The sequence below is a fragment of the Clupea harengus genome, unplaced genomic scaffold (genome assembly GCF_900700415.2).
Source record: "Clupea harengus unplaced genomic scaffold, Ch_v2.0.2, whole genome shotgun sequence".
NCBI classification, from domain to species: Eukaryota; Metazoa; Chordata; class Actinopteri; order Clupeiformes; family Clupeidae; genus Clupea; species Clupea harengus.
In genome coordinates, this window is record NW_024879741.1 from 59,253 (window position 1) to 76,006 (window position 16,754).

Below are 16,754 nucleotides of genomic sequence, written 5' to 3' on the forward strand. Positions count from 1 at the left end.
ACAAGCAGGCTAGGCTTGGTGGTTGTAGTTGAGATCAATGCTTTGCAAATCAGATGCTTTATCATTGTAGCTGCATACAATGTGTTATACAGTTATACAATTATCTTATCAACTAGGAAAGGGTGGCTGGGGACAAATGCAACACGCATTACAATCGGTTGCAGCCAGCCAGCACAGCTCGCAAGTGAAATAGGCTAGCCCTTGGTTACAATTGCACCTGGTCTCCCCTACTTAAGGCAGAAGCCTACAGTGGTAGAGACTAATACTGTATTAGCTTATATTAAAACCGAGGGAAGAAGCATTACACGGGGAAGAGGAACTGGAAACCTCTGTAGTTCCTTTATGTAAAATAGACAATAAATCTCTACAGTTGTCACAGCTTAATTCCACTATTTATATAACAATGGCAGTAGTAGCCTACTGTGTTTACAGGCTAGCCACTTAGAACATTTACTGACATATTACAGTTATAGATAATATATATTTTTAACAATTTATAAATGCGTTACACAAAATTAGAAAACATCATTGTACATTCAAAAGGAGCATGAGACGAAATGTATATCTAAGATATTACTACTTTGACCACTTTCCATTATACAATGGTTTAATTAGATATATTCACAACAGCAAGTTCCCCTATTAATATCCTGGGGCAAAAGCCGGTGGTGGTTGGTACTCTGATGGCAATGACTGCTCAGATTCCGATACACTACCAGAGGACAGGCTCGTTTTAGATGTAGGCTTAACATTAAATGACTCGCCTGGAAGCTCTTGATATTCGTTTTCTGAAGCCACCCTGTTTCCGTCTTTGTTTCCTAACTCTGGGGAAAGTAGGTTTTGCCCATCTACGTCACTACTGATCTCTGCATATGTATGTTCTTCTGAGGCCCCTCTCATCTTCTGGAACTTCTTCTTTAACTGTGTAAAGTTAATAACAGATTTTGCGTCTTGATTTTTCATTTGGTGTGGATCCACATTTTGTGTACCAGGATGAGTCAGTGGCCCTCCATTAGATGCTGCCCTGATGTCTTCGAGTCCATTGATACTTCTACATGGTTGCACCTTTCTGTGTTCCAAGGAGTCTCGAGCAGGCAGCTCTGGTGGGTGATCCACTTGTGTGGTGCTGACACAGTGTTTTGTCCTGGGTAATGGTACTGGCTTTGCAGTTTGCACCTGAAAATGACATGACAGACAGTGTCACTATAGTGATGTTTCTACAATATAGTCACCAGTCTAGTGGATGTTTAAAAACGTAGGTATAAATGTCCATACCACATTCTGAACGCTTACTGCCCCCAGTTCGGCCTGAAGACATGGGTATAGTCGAGGGGGGCAACACACTGCAGGGGCTGGAGATGCATTTGTATTCTGATTTAGGTCTTCATTGTTAGTTGTGGTTGAGCGGTAAGGTAGCGCTGGTGGAATATCCTCATCTGCTGCTGGTGAAACATTGCTATCCCACTGAGGGGGGCTTGTTGGCGCTGTACTGTGGCCATGTGTGGGATGATCTCTTCTAGAAAATATCAATTCTGCATAATCAACCTTGTCCTTTGAAGCCTGTGAAAAGGGAATCAATACTTTTGAGAACATATCCTACAGAAGCCTAATGAGAATGTAAAAAGTAGCATTTTCACACATACTGTAGGCCTACCTGTCCACAAGCAACTGTTATTAATTCATTGAAAGGAAGAATAGGAACCCTGCGATGATAGGCAACTAGGTCCTGCAGAGACATGTGCCAAATCTCCTCTCCCACCACCATGTAGTGGTTGTCTGGAAGAACATCAATCATAAAGTGCCTGCAACGGTCTTGAGCTCTGAAAGTCAAAATCAGAGTGCTAAAAATGTGATGTGTAACCAACATATAGAGTAAGCTGGCTATTTATTTAACATCAGTAAAATTACAATATTTCTTCTTGTTAGGACACTGTTAGAGCCAGACAGCTCACTTACCGATATGACAAAGTGTATCCTATTCTGCTCTCACTGACTCTGATTAGAAAGTACCCTGCTGGTTTGGGAGATAGAAGATCCTCTGCAGCCCTTGGAAATAATGTATTATCTCAATTAGTAATTATAAGATCATTTTAAGTTTTGTTTAGTTCATATCTGTATAAAGACAATTAAATAAGTGCATTAAAAGTATATACTTCCGGGTAATAATTCCATGGAACCAGTCTGGAATTACTCCATTTTGCAGAATATAACCCAGTTGATGCCCAGAAAACCAAGCAACAGCTGCTTCATGTCTCTCTGGTGACCATGCTCCATCCATAGTCCAAAGGCTCCTGGTAACGGCATATGGTTAATTATTAAAATACTATCTCATCTAAAGATGTAATTGTACAAAACTATGTAAAACCAAATTCAGCACTCATTAAGTCATTCAGTACTTACTCTTTTAATTCAATAAGAGATGAAAAAAATATTGGCTATAGTTCAGACATTAGTCAAGTCAAGTCATTTGAAGGACCACATAACCTTACACAAAACCCAAATGCAGTCATTCTTTCAAGACTGTGATTTTGTATTTGATGTAGCTTATGTTGTTAAGCAATTAAATACAAAATTATCACAACTAGTTTAAAAGTTGGAAAAAGTCTTGGCATGGCTTTTGACAAACCTGATAATGTCCATCAAATAAATGTCAATCTACCCGACTGAAAATTCTGTGATGGTAGGCAGACTGAAAGTAGCCTATACTAATGAGCTATTGTTGACTCTATACAATTTGAATAGTCATAAGCAAATGATAGAAACGCGCAGCAACCTAAACTGATGCCTACGACGTTGGTGTTTGACAATAAAAAGTAGGATAACGCTTAAACTGGAACGACTGCTTTGAATTGGCAATTGCATTCCGATATTGTATCATTACTAACGCGAAATACAAATTAAAATCTACCTGCTTTATTTGCTGTCGCAACAATTAAAAGCAGTTGGAAGAGCGCAACTGTAAAACATGTTTTTAGCGTCAGATGGAAATTCACTCATACTTTACACAGGTAAACATTAAGGAACGCACCTGTTACCTGAAATGCTGCTCTGCTGTGCTGCGATGTGCTCTAACAGGAAGTTCAACTCCGTCTTATCTCTGTAAGGGCGGGGGGTAATTTGATAAACAGCTTCCAACATGATGCGGGACGCTAACTACACTTCCCTTTATAAAACAGGGAACGCGGATTTATTACGTTTAGTGTTGCCATGCAAATGCTAACTTCCTCCTTGGTATACAATTTCAAGTAAGGGGTGATTGGAACTGAACTGCTGAGACACAAAAACACTTTCAGACATTTTTTAAAGCAGTTTAACTTTTGTGTGACACGTTCATTTCTTGTAGCAAAGAGTGGCAAGACATTTAAACCACGACACGAATTTACAGTGCATACACAATGCAGGTGTTGAATCATTATTCACTGGTTGTGTTTATTCTTTGGTTTAGTTACCATATGAAACTTTGGACCCACACAGAACATCTGAATATGGGCTTCCCATTAATGCATTCACCATAGAGGAACATACAATATCACCTTTTGCAATAAAGAAGAAATGCCTGAGGCATACTTCTGCATACACATGGTCTTCTGAGTCTGAGTCTGAGGCTGAATATCATTCAGAAAACATGCAAAGGGTATTCAAATTTGCATGACATCCAATATACCGGTTTTTACATAGATCGTATCAATGTGTGCAATGTCCTGCCTTTGGAACCACATCTCATTTTACAAGAAATATTCCCAGTAGGTGGCATAACTGAGCTATATTTTGAAGAATTCAATTGAACCTTTAAAACATTCTCAAATTAGGCCTACATAAATAATTCAGCATATTGTACATAGAGTGCTCATTTTATACTCAGATCACAGTTTCACCAAAACCATACTGAGGTGATTTTGTGGTGAGCACTGGGCTGTAAACAAACAAACAAATAAAAAAAAAACGAAATAAAATAAATCACAATCCTGTAAACATTGTAATTATGGATTGTATATTTTTGGTGGAGATATCAATACATTTCCAGAACCATACAACCTGTTAACAATAATGTAGTTTATCCCCTGTCATAAGGTATGAGACTTTACTGCCTTAAATGGAAAGTGAGGTGTGAAATTTCATGGAATGTGGAACGATGTCTGTTCTCCTCCTCCTCCTCCTCCTCCTCTTCCTGTTTCTCCTCTTCTCCTTCTCTTCTTGTTGCCATCTTCCTCATCAGACTTATAAGCTGTTTAGTTCCTGCAGTGTCTGATCCAGAACCTGATGCATTCCCAGGTTCTCCTCTTTCGCAGTTGCGAATTTTTCTGAAGCAAAAAACAAAGGATTTTACACACCAGAAACAGGAATGCTATCAGTTGGGTTAGATTAAACGTCCAAGTCAAAGGGACGTATGTGGGCACACACAAAATGGCTCTTTGTGTAGTTAGTACATCTATATGCAAAATGAACTCACATGACAGGACTGGTATGATTCACACCTCACAACTCATCACTCTAGAAATGTCCAGCTACAGTACTGTATTTAGTATGCAGAGTCAAGTATGTCATGCAGTCAAACACCATGCTATCTAAATTCCATTTCACATTAGTAGACCATACATTTTTAAATAAACAAAGTAAAAAAAATGATATCGAAGATTTGTGTGAAAAGTAAATTCATTCAATTTCAAGAGAAATTATTATAAGCTCACCTGGTTTTTGCTCAAAACAACAACTTGTATGTACCCTATGCATGTGTATAACTAGTTAGCAAGATCAGACTGCTCAACATGTTTGGTAAAGATATCAGATGTTCTCATTACACATGCATACAAGTTTGCAAAACCAAATAAATGTTAAGGGACTTAAAGACTGACTGAAATGTTTTACTAATCAAAGAGAAAAAACAGCGGATAGCTCACAGTACTAGATGCCTAAAACATGTTTTACTGACCCTAACTGCCCTAACTTTATTTCGTTATAAAATATAAAGGTAACGAGTAGTTCAGGCCATCTGTAAAACCACTCCTATCTTAAGCATCGAACCACTGGAGAAAAGCAAACAGAGACAAATGGAGTATGCATAGGAAAACCAGGCTTTTATTGAGGCCTAGCGTGAGGGGAGAGAGTAAGGCATAGATAACAGGGAAAATGGCCCATATTTGCTGCTATCATGGCAACAAAGAAAGGCCAATTGAATACAGCAAGAGATGACACAATGCACAGGTTCCTACAAGAGCTGTCTATAAAGAGGTCATATCATTGAGGGCATGGTCCAGCTCCTCGCTAATAGCCTTGTACTTCAACTTCTGTGCATACAGTTCATCTGGAGTTCAAAGGTCAACAGGAGATGCAGTCCAAAGCAAGAAGGAAGCACAGTCAGCAGAGCAGGGAGTGGGGAAGAGCAGGAAAGAGAAATCAGAGAGAGAGAGAAGAAAAATGGGAAAAGAAGATTGGTCAGACAACTGAGAAGAATATTCAGTTTAAAGCATAGCCAGAATTCATGTCACATTGTACAGATGCAGCCAGAGAAGAAAGAAAACGGATTACAGAGCCATTATTTGCAAATAATCGTAACAATGTTCTCTATGTTACTTATGTAAAATGGGCATTGCTGACAAAAGCAGCTATTATTTTATGCAGTGAGCAGGGGTTGCTGGTGGATTTCATTAGATGTTGGGCGCTACATTCCAACGTCAGCAAAGAGCCCATGTTTCTCTACCCTGGGGAGTAACTGTTCCACTAGTCGGGCAGAATAGTTTCCATGAGGCTTTTTTAGAATTTGAACTCATTATAGGGGTGATTTAGTTTCTTTAATCCGAGGTGAACTGGTTTTAAACAGACAACTAAATAGAATAATTTACCATCAGAAGGGTTCCCGCCCATTGACTTAGAAAGATATCTCAACATCCTCAAATTAATTTCGTTACCATGGAATGTTATGCAAAGTATGTCAAACAGTGACGACACCAGTGTATCTGTCACCCTGCAAAGAAATAGAATAGATAACTGCTCATACCTTCCAGGTCATCGATAGATTTTTCCAATTTGGCCACTGTCCTCTCAGCAAACTCTGCACGAGTCTCAGCCTAGGGATGAAGTTGGGCAGGATTAACAATACATAACAGCACACCAAGTACACATTTTACAATATAGTGCTCAAACAGTTTGGATACAAATTACACTCATCTCACCTCTTTCAACTTATCAGTAAGGACCTTGATTTCTTCCTCATACTTGTCTTCTTTGGCAGAGTACTATAATGATACAGGTAATTGTGACTTAGAAACGCAGAAAACATTAAACAAGAGCCTACATCTTGACCATTCACAATACACTGTATGATAACATAGTTTTCAGTTTGAATGCACATAGTCTACAATTCTACAATACAAGTATGGACTGTTACACACATTATAAACAAACAACAGAGACATGCTTAACATTACTTATAAGTAATTTATACATTCTCATACTCATTGCAACATGTGTAGTACATACCAAGCTCATTACCCACATTGTGCAAAAGAACCATATCTTTGGAGTACAAACTCTGCTATGCTACCTAAGTTACAGGCTGGCGTTCCTCAGCATGGTTAAATGACTGTTGTGGGCAGAATCCCTCAGACTGTGTATCACAGGGACCATCAGACAGGCATGAGTTGGTGATTCAATCACAGCAAACTACCTGCATAAGTGGCTTGGTAAGTCATGTGGCATGACTGGCACTATGCCTGCTGCAAATGAACGCAGAAACCTCCAAGCCCTTCCAGCTATGCTAAAACAACGATCTGTGTAAGTGGCACAGCCCTTACTGCATGGAAAGCATTACTGATATATTGGATTCTGGGACGATATTTATGAAGAGATTCAGAAACCTTAAACAGACTGACTTAAAATTAAAGTGAGCCTTTACAAACGATAAAGTGAAGGCAATGGCCAACGCTACTTACCTTCTCAGACGATGCCTCCAGTGATTTAAGATTGTTAGTTACATTTTTTAACTCTTCCTCCAGATCACTGGCTTTACTGCAAATAATAGAAAGAAACAGAAACAGAAACAGCATGTCAGTGAACACCAAAGCTATGTTTCTATTAGGTTCACCTTCACTAAACTGTACCGATGAGAAACACTTCTGGTCAAGGCAATATGCAAGTCTGCTGCAATTGTTTGAATGATCTTCATATCTGAACAACCTGACTGTGAAAATGGAGAATGTTTAACAGAAACGTACATTTCTGAGACCTCAGCTCTCTCCTCCGCTCGCTCTAGTTCCCCCTCCAGAATCACCAGTTTACGGGCCACCTGCCACAAAAGAGATCAAATCAAGCCTCTGTGCACAGAATTCATCACTCATGCCTTATGGCATGTACGATAACATACATTATTCACAAGCATACACTTCTATCATTGATTGCCCTTTATATTGTCAGGCTCTACACCCACCTCCTCATATTTGCGGTCAGCTTCCTCTGCAATGTGTTTGGCCTCCTTCAGCTGCATCTCCTGGATCTCCATCTTCTCCTCGTCCTTCATGGCCCGGTTCTCAATCACCTTCATACCTCTGGTAAGACACAGAGCAGTCATTTCAACAAACAGGGTGTCATTTAGTGGAAGGTTTTATCCCGTTTGAGTGGCAACACTATACAGCCACAATTTGAACAGTATTACTAATCATCAATGTAATGCAAACAGAAAATCGATCATGTTCCCATGATGCCTTGCAATGCCTTCTGCTCACCTTTCGCTCTCATCTGCTGCTTTCTCGGCCTCCTCCAGCTTCAGCAGTGCTGTGCCCAGTCTCTCCTGGGCTCGGTCCAGCTCCTCCTCCACCAGCTGGATTCTGCGGTTCAGGGCAGCTACATCTCCCTCAGCCTGGGGTCACAAAGGTCACATGTCAACGATGATCTTCCATTAGGCTCCACAAAACACTCACCTATTTGTCATGAGGAATGCTTTGCAGTTAAAACTGGGGCTGATGTAATGGAGATTTCTAGTGTAGTAAATAGACCACAATAGGCACAGCGCACAAGAGTGGTGTTAAACAATAGATGGGACTAGACTAGATCTTGAAAGGTGAGGTAGTTATCGTTATCACTGCTAGGCAGAAAATGAACACGATAGAGGCACTATGATGAAGTCAAAGCCAAGTCTCCAAAGCGTTTGGAGTACTTTTGCGGACATGGTCTGCGTGCAGTTTCCACACAGACTGTCCATGCTGCAGCTACATTTTGTGTCCGTAAGGACATATTGACTAATGTCCGTATTGACTACGCATGTGCGAAACTGAGCGTGCAGTCGTTCACATGCGCTCAATACAGTAAAGTCGTAGTGCGCACACCCTCAGCTTGTCCATGTCCCTTTGTCCGCAACAGCACAAAAACGAGTATACTTGGGACACCAATGCGCATGTCAGTCTCCGTATTGCACAAGGCCGTGTCCGCAGAAGTGTAACTTGGCCTTAAGGCACAATTGAAGGGGAAAATACACTCCATAACTCAACGGCAAAGCAGCATTATGGCTTTATTTACATAGCAACCACTCTTAGCACCACTGAATATTTGTCACTCCGGTCTGATAATCTTCAGAGCCAAGAGGCTCTCTGTGGCAAGACTTGGAGTGCTGAGGTAAGAGATTCTCGATGCAGGCCGAGTGTTTACAGAACCCAGGGGTAAACTGAAATTAGGCTATTTAGGAGAATGGCTTCATGTTCTCATACACTGACTATTTCGGTTCTGAGGTGGATGAAGTGGTAAGGAACACACCCAGTAGCACAAGAGGCATGGTTTCCTCAGCATTAGTTCAGTGTTCTCTGCAACAGCCGTGACCCATTTAGGGCTTTCTGCTCTGACATGAAAAGGCACATTGAGTCCTCAGATGGAAATGTATTTGGAATGTTACTGAAAGTTACAAAGTATGCCAGCACCAAAGGATAAAAATTATCATGAACATCTGGCATGAAACCACTTCTACAATGGAAAGAAAATGTTGCTGAGTTTCTGATCACTGGAGTGCTTTCATTCACTTGGCTTTTCGGTATGAACCATGATTCTGAAACAATGAAGCTGGTCCTGGTGTTGTTGGGCGTGCCTCAAAGAGTTACTAGGGAACATACAAAAGAATATAAACATGTTTGAGAAAATAAACACTCCTCTTCACATGTTAATGCAGAGACTAAACCAGACCACAGCCTGTGGTATTTAAACAGGCAGACTTCACATACAGACAAATGTTATGGAGGTTGACATTTATAGAGGAAACGCTAATTCTGAATAAAGTAAAACGCACGGATCCATGAGAAAAGTCACTGGTGCCGAACACAAACACAAAAAGACAGGAAATCAGCCCACTCTACATCCTTCCCCCCCTCCCTCCCGTTCACTCATTCAGCTGTGGATCGGAACACACCCTCTCTGGCCAGGCCCCCTTCCTTAGTCAGAGCATTCTCTAGCTGTCTGGGACTCATGCCTTATATGGTAAAACATACTCAAGAGAATGTCTGTAGTAGAATGCCAGGAAGACCAATCACTCAAAAAAAGAAAAAAACTAAATGGAACCATGTGTGCAGTAAGGATGAGGGAGATATCAATGGCACTGAAGGAACCACCTGCACATTATGCCAGTATGATATCAATATGAATGTGTCTACATTTGTTGTGCATAAATTATACCACACAATAGGATCATAAGATGTAGTGTTGGACAACTTCCAGATCTTCAACATTCAAATGAAATAGAGAACTTGCACACATTATCTGACTTCTGGCAGGACTTTTAACCAGGAATGTCCCAGGTGTGATGTCTTTACCAGAGCATCGCACCGGGTTTTTGTACATTTGAGCTAGACAATGTGCTTGTTGAAACATGGATGTAAAATATCCTCCTGAAAGAGTCACAGACTAAACAGACTCTCAACTCCTTTCCTTAGACTTGAGATTATTCGACTGGAATGCCAACTAAAAGAGGTGTTTGTCATCATTGAAAAGCTGTGCCCATACAGGCCCTTTGATAGCAGGATTGTGAGCTATGGCTAACTCTATGGCTTGTGCTCAGTGTGAAATAATGAGAGACATCTACGGTCAGTTTCATTCAAAGCCCATCAGTATTGGGTCTCCTTAGAGGTCCTACCATTGGGAGAGGTAGAATGGGGGCCATACAGTACATATAATCAACACATAACCTAATTTTTCTCGAGGGGTAATTGTGAAAGTGTTCTTAACTCACAAAAAGCTGGACACAAAAAAGGAATGTTCATCTTTCCACTGTTGTTGTCATAAGGTCCAACACCAAAGTTAAGTGCCAAGGAATGAGCAGGAAAAAAGTAAAAAGTAAGCCAGGCAGGAATCTAATTATTGCTACAATTTAGGGCAGTGTTTAATGGAAAGCATAAGGCCTGTGTTTATATGGATATGCTCCAGAATGAACTCTGGCCATCCATGGGAGATTGAATCTCTCAGAGCCAACAGAGCAGGCAAAGAGAGCCTGAACTAAATGTCCATCACAGGGAATGATAAGTCCAATTCCAGCTATAAGGACTTGTTCTGCCAAAATCTTGGGCATTGCCTGACTCTTGTGCAGGCCCAGCCCTTCTCCATAACTGGTTCCAGGATGGAAACCATTTGTAGTGTATGTAAACAGACCTCTGGATACATACGATCTAGTTTTGAACTATGGGGCTTAAACTGACCATGCTGCAAACAGACATGGAATTCATTTCTAGTGTCATGTAACTGGTGTACAAACAAATATCAGTATCTCTCTTTTTGACATTGTGAATGGATCGGATTCTCATAAAGGCCACTTTATTGCTTGGTTCTCTGTCCCGTTGGGTTTCACTGAGTATCGCTTGCTAAAGCCCTTTATCTTTGTGGTAATCTTAATTGATGTTGAAAGTGCATGGAAACACTTCCAAATATGGTATAAGAACAATATTTCATGTTAACTAGATGATGATTTTACCCATGAAAACCTGATAAACAAATGACTTGAAGGATATAATGACAGTACACTATCTCTCCTGTAACACATCTAAGCTTCGGGCAAGAGTTCTGCCATCCTTCACCTACAGTAACAGTGGGAACCTCAGGAACCTCAATGAACTAGAATGCCTAGTTCTGAAGATCTAAAATTATTGTTTCCCTTTTCAACAAAAAGATCCATGTGTCATCACAACTTCCTTCAGGTCCATATAGCTTACACATGAGTCACTTTCAATGGGCAATTGGTCAATGAATGACTTGACCACACGGAGCAATTTTTCCAAGGACTTTGGTTATATGTCTACTGCTGAGACACTTCACAGTTGCGGTCACCCTAACCCAGGCTACACAATCTATGATGCTTGTGGGGCGTTTATTAACTGACACTCTTTAAACATATTATTATTATTATTTGCTGTCTGACGTTCTAAACGTTTACACTAATTACATAGGTGACAACGCAAACGCAAAAAAGCCAGACTGCCAACTACCAAGCAACACAGAGAAGAGAAAACGATTACGTGTATCACCGAGCGCGACTTTTGCATTTTGATAGAATGACCAACGAATAGAAAGGGTGTGAAAAGTTCTAAGAGTTTTGAAAGAGAGTTCTACGGTGAGAATGGGGAGGAAGTAAAAGTAAAGTAAGCTCACTTTCTCCCGGAGTTCCCGTTCACTGTCCAGATCTCTCTGTAAAACCAAGGTTCGGTCTTCAGCATCGTCAGCTTGTTGTTGCAAAGCCTGAATCTTTCTTTTAACAGCATCCAAAGAAGTCAAGCCTGCCATTCCCGTGTCCTCCGATATAAATACACTACAAAGCTAAAACTTTTAACACAATATAAAAGTGTGCAAATATGCAGCGAATGTTAACAACTCAAAATCCAATAAATAGACTACGCGACGAATACTAAACTGGATTTACGGAATGATATAAGGAAGACCAAATAAGTGCAAATACAGAACAAATGTCTATCCAGGTATCTCTGTAGCTTCAGTAATCAGTCCTCAGCAGCGCGAAACAAATCCAGTTAACGCCTCCGAAAACTTTCGGTTCAATGTAACCTTTGGAATGTAGCAAGTATACGTATAGTGCATCATCTGGTCAACACGTTTCTGTGGAGACTGCGTATATAAATGGCTGGAGCGTCGAAGTACGTCAAAAAAGTGTGATTTAAGATGAGGTCACGGTTTGGGGATAGGCGGAGCGTGCGTGTGGGTTCAGCGGAAGTCTTGACTGGTAGGCCTATGCCGGGAGCGGAATTCAGGGCGAAGCCCGTTTGAGTGGAACACGTAGGTATGGGAAAGAGGGAAGCACAAGCATTGTATGAAACACAAGGATAAACCAAATATATACATGCATAAAAATGGCATTAATGAAAGAGTCCAAGTAATATTTGAGCGTATTTTTGCTATCATCAGAAGAGGTGTGGTGCTATAAAATACATTTACAGTTACAGAACATTATGTTGTCTTCCTATACCTGCTGCTCCCACACCTAGGGCTTTGCTGATGACCAAATGTTGGTGAGACAGGTCTTACTGGTTAATTACAGCCCCAAACCTCACAGCAAAGGTTGAATTGAGCGATTTAGTAAGTGGAAGGAAAATGGCAACGGTATCCATATAACCATTTGTATTTGTACATCTCTCCACCTTTGTTAACACTTCTGTGTGTACACTGATGGGGAGATAAAGCTCATTAGGGTAAGCAAAACATCTGGGGAGTCTATTTATTGGTACTGGCGTTCATTGACAGGAAAATATTATTGACCCTTCTGTGTGGAAGTTAAACACACCAACTTGTAACAGCATCACTGTCTGAAACCCAGGTGAGAGCCTTACCATGCATAGAGACCTGCTATTTTGATAGAGAAGCTCCTGTATTACGTATATAGAGAGGTATTTACCCCACAGGTCTATTCTTCAGTGGGGTAGAATCCTCAGTCAGATTACACTGGCCAATGCATGGATGCAGGTCATCATACAACAATCATATCACTTTTGGTGCACTGTATCATACAGTAGATAACTGAAGAATCACTGAAAACAGTGTTGTGTGAAAGGGTTTTGGATTACCAGCAACAAAAGACTAAAATATGTTACTATCAGACAGAAATGTGGGGGGCCTCTGTGATCAGGCCAGGGGGAAAGGGTTCTGAGTATTGATTTCATTAGACGCAGGAGTGCGGGCTTTTCTGTTTGTTTTAGCAGCATTCCTGACATTCCTGGGCTGCTGTGCTGCCATTGAAACCCCCTCCATCTGTTGTTACTCCCCGGACTTATCAGTAACAGGCCCAGCCGAAGCACTCCACTCTATCAAAGCGCAAAGCACACACACACACACACACACACACACACACACACACACACACACACACACACACACACACACACACACACACACACACACACACACACACACACACACACACACACACACACACACACACACACACACACACACACACACACACACACACACACACACACACACACACACACACACACACACACACACACTCATACACACACACACACTCATACACACACACACACGCGCGCGTGTACGCGCGCGCTCACTCACACCACTCACTGCATACAGAGACTCGAGTACAGCACAGAATATTTCTCAGGCACTCCTCCCTCTTTGGCATTGTGAAATCAGACGTATAATTAGTTTACGGCAGCCTCTAATATGTGACATGTGGCGTGCCGGTGGCCAGGGGCAGCCAACCTTGCAGGGCGGAGACCCCAGAGAGGGCAGTCGTGGCTGTGGCCAGGGGCAGCCCTGCGACTCTCTGGCTCTCTGCTTTTCCATGTGACAACAAAAGGGAATTGAAGACACAGTGGAATAGTGAAACTTTCAAAAAAATACAAATTCAGTGCCATGGGAAGATGGGAGTTAAACAGTAGATAACATTGATTTAGTTTACACTTATTATTCATTTCTCTGCTGCTGTTGCTTTATTGTGTTCCTACATGAAGAATAGGAACTATTTGGGGGATTGTTTGAACTGGAAAGTGAAATATTCTCATGATTTAGTGCATGGGACACTTCTAGAATGTGAGACATTAGCAGGGGCAACCGTCAGATTAGCTTAACGTGCCAGTGTTGCACTTAGTCTCACAGCTGACAGTCATTGGGTATTGCACTTAGTCCCACAGCTGACAGCCATTGGGTATTGTGGAATGTGAGTTGTATAATTCCCAGATGTGATCCAGAGGTGGCACAGCATTGTTCTGTGTAACTTTATGTTATGTTATGTTGTGATTTTTTCATTCTGGAATGACAATAACATTTTCTCATAATAATAATAATAAACAAAACAGAATGACATCCTGACAGGAGAGCAGACAGGCTTTGCTTCTCATAGAGCCTCGTTATGAGAACTTACGATAGACCTATACCATCATTTTTTTCCTGGTTAGATGCTTTGTCCTTTTTTTTTGTTTGTTTCTTTGTGATCGCAACCGTATGGTCTTGTGTTGTGGCCTCTTTTAATAGACTGTAACAGCACTCCTGAGGCTTGATGTTTGTAGTGTTTGTATGCGTGGCATGTTGATGGTGAAGGTGGTCTAAAAAGTCAGGAGATGGTTGTCTACTTACATCTGAAGCTGTCGTCTCTGAGAGCTCCAGTTTCTCCTGGGCATTTTTCAAAGCTTCAGTGTATTTGTCCAGTTCATCTTCAGTTCCTTTGAGCTTTTTCTGCAGGCCAACCAGTTCATCCTCCAGCTGATGGAGCAGAAAGACACAAACGCAGTTCCAGCAATGTTATAGTTATGTAATAAATACAATGATGATGGCCATAATGTATGTATCTAGTTTTAGTTGTATTGTTTCAGACTAAATTGTTTATTGTACACATCAAAGTTTTTCAGTCATCTCATTCAAAGAATTGTTGAAGTATTGAGTCATTCAAAGGGGCTGATAATGTTAGATAGCAATGTTGCAGTAAATCATCTTTAAAGTGCCCCTTTCATGTTGGCTTTAGCTTCTTGTCAATGGATGCTTTGGTAAGTGACCCAATGATTGATAAAATACACAAAGCCAAAGGTTTGGGATAACTTTCGTGACCCCTTGTATACCTCATTGTGTGTGTGTTGATAGCACAGTGTATTTTTAGAGTCGATTATCCAACCCTTTTTGGTATGCTGTCCACTTTGCATTCACAACCACTGGTCAGTTCTCTGTTATCAGATTTGTGTTCTGCTCCTGTAGTGGTTCTGATAATCCCCATGGATTCCACTCTGTCTGTCTCTCTCTCTGTCTAAAAATACTGGCTCGCTATGTCAGTCCCCAGAGGGGTCTGCTACTTACTCCCAGGTGATGGAGACACCTGTCAGCAAAAGGTTAACACTCTTTTACACAGATCCCTGTCTGTCAGCAACATATAAACAAAATATCCATTTAGCCTCCAAAGATGCCTTGGTGTGTAACATGGTCTAAAGTTTGTGGTAGAAAATATTGTTTAATGATTCAAGCCCCATTGCTTTAATTGAAGATGTGAGGATAACTTGCAGTTACTGCTAGATTATTGCCAAAATGGTGTACTTTTTTCTGCATCTTCCCAAACATTCCTCTTTTGTAGAACATTGTGTGTGTTCAACATGTGTTTTTCTTCATTAAGAAGTCTTTGATAAAATACTTAAATACCTTAATTTGAAGAGATTATGGAAGTACATCTACAACACCATCATGCAACTCTAATTCAACATCTGAGGCCTTCGTGGTTTTCTGATCACTGAGTTCTCACTGATCACTCTATCTCACTGAATCCATAATGCTATGCTTTAAAGTTGTAAACAAGTTGTGTGGAGTAAGTAACAGTCTTTCAGAATTAGTAGCCAACAGCAGAGTTCTGCTTCTCTCCTTAGGCCTCATCACCTCAGATTTGGTGAAAGTAAAATACTCCTCATCACCCACCTGTTTGCACTTGTCCTCGGCTGCTTTCTGCTCCGTCTCTGCCTGTTCTGCCCGGTCGATGGCATTCTCCTTGTCCAGCTTGAGCATCTGCATCTTCTTCTTGATGGCCTCCATGGTGGCTGTTTGGGTGAGTTACTAAGGCAATAAAATGAAGCTAAAAATTGAACAGACAGACAGACAGACAGACCGGTTGTTCTTGGTACTCCTCAGTTGTAATTGTTCACTGGTAAGGCTGAGAGATCCAGAATGACATTGAACATGAGAGATGAGATGAGGAGCAGACCTGAGCCCTGAACAGTCCCACACCCTAGCTAGCTCTGAGTGCTCCTTTTACTTCAGTGCCCCATCACTCCCAAGCCCCCACGCCCACCACTCAAGTCAAACCACTCTCCCAACCTTTCTGGACTTTCAAGGACCGGGCTCTCTCCTCTCACAGCAGCACTTCTCTGGTAATCTCCTTATTTGGGGTGCTGTGTTTCTTACAAAAAAAAACAGAGAGAGAGAGAGAGAGAGAGAGAGAGAGAGATAGAGAGAGAGAGGAAGAAGGAGAGAGAGAGACAGGGAGAGGGAGAGAGAGAGAGAGAGAGAGAGAGGGTCCTTGTAGCCAAATTTAACCCTCTTACTGAAGATAACAGTTCTTGTTCAATGCAACACACACATGATGAATGGGACTTTTGGCCTGCTAAATGCTTTGGCAGGAAATTATCATGCCTCGGTTGTCCACCAAGTATTTTTGTCGGTGTGAGCTGGATTGAGCATTTAAAGCAGCAGCAGTGGCAGGGAAGGAGGGCCTCACATCCTGACAGAGACAAAAGCTCCACTACTACATTCACATAGTTCTAGATTAGACAGAGGTAAAAAAAATTACCTTTCTA

General features: G+C 41.2%; 2 protein-coding genes across 7 annotated transcripts; both read right to left on the reverse strand.

Annotated features, from left to right (window-relative positions):
- Positions 1–320: 320 nt before the first annotated feature.
- On the reverse strand, positions 321–3,285 carry hsh2d (hematopoietic SH2 domain containing). 3 transcript variants are annotated; one of them, XM_042704841.1, is made up of 6 exons: positions 3,029–3,285; positions 2,154–2,291; positions 1,957–2,046; positions 1,655–1,820; positions 1,276–1,560; positions 321–1,176 (listed from the first exon to the last, which is right to left on the reverse strand). In XM_042704841.1, the coding sequence occupies exons 1-6, from the start codon at positions 3,136–3,138 to the stop codon at positions 643–645; spliced, it is 1,323 nt and encodes a 440-aa protein (XP_042560775.1). In that variant the 5' UTR covers positions 3,139–3,285; the 3' UTR covers positions 321–642. The 3 variants fall into 3 exon arrangements, with proteins under 3 accessions (XP_042560775.1, XP_042560776.1, XP_042560777.1); XM_042704842.1 differs by having other exon boundaries at positions 2,627–3,148; XM_042704843.1 differs by having other exon boundaries at positions 3,036–3,122.
- A 119-nt stretch (positions 3,286–3,404) lies between these two features.
- On the reverse strand, positions 3,405–16,226 carry tpm4a (tropomyosin 4a). Of its 4 annotated transcripts, none has more exons than XM_042704845.1 (9): positions 15,880–16,226; positions 14,563–14,688; positions 7,719–7,852; positions 7,424–7,541; positions 7,212–7,282; positions 6,930–7,005; positions 6,171–6,233; positions 5,996–6,065; positions 3,405–4,301 (listed from the first exon to the last, which is right to left on the reverse strand). In XM_042704845.1, exons 1-9 carry the CDS (start codon positions 15,991–15,993, stop codon positions 4,219–4,221), a joined length of 855 nt encoding a protein of 284 aa, XP_042560779.1. In that variant the 5' UTR covers positions 15,994–16,226; the 3' UTR covers positions 3,405–4,218. The 4 variants fall into 4 exon arrangements, with proteins under 4 accessions (XP_042560779.1, XP_042560781.1, XP_042560778.1 ...); XM_042704844.1 differs by lacking the exon at positions 3,405–4,301 and adding an exon at positions 5,052–5,302; XM_042704847.1 differs by lacking the exons at positions 14,563–14,688; positions 15,880–16,226 and adding an exon at positions 11,611–11,760.
- Positions 16,227–16,754: the final 528 nt, after the last annotated feature.

Bases quoted from the DNA above. Each gene is read 5' to 3' on its own strand.
- hsh2d (XM_042704841.1), bottom strand. From the start codon at position 3,138: ATGTTGGAAGCTGTTTATCAAATTACCCCCCGCCCTTACAGAGATAAG. The intron at 2,292-3,028 runs GTGCGTTCCTTA...TGCCGTTACCAG, and splicing joins AGCAGCATTTCAGGTAACAG to GAGCCTTTGGACTATGGATG. The intron at 1,821-1,956 runs GTAAGTGAGCTG...TTTGACTTTCAG, and splicing joins GGATACACTTTGTCATATCG to AGCTCAAGACCGTTGCAGGC.
- tpm4a (XM_042704845.1), bottom strand. From the start codon at position 15,993: ATGGAGGCCATCAAGAAGAAGATGCAGATGCTCAAGCTGGACAAGGAG. The intron at 7,006-7,211 runs GTACGTTTCTGT...TATTATTTGCAG, and splicing joins AGAGCTGAGGTCTCAGAAAT to TAAAGCCAGTGATCTGGAGG. The intron at 6,066-6,170 runs GTGAGATGAGTG...CTTCATCCCTAG, and splicing joins TTACTGATAAGTTGAAAGAG to GCTGAGACTCGTGCAGAGTT.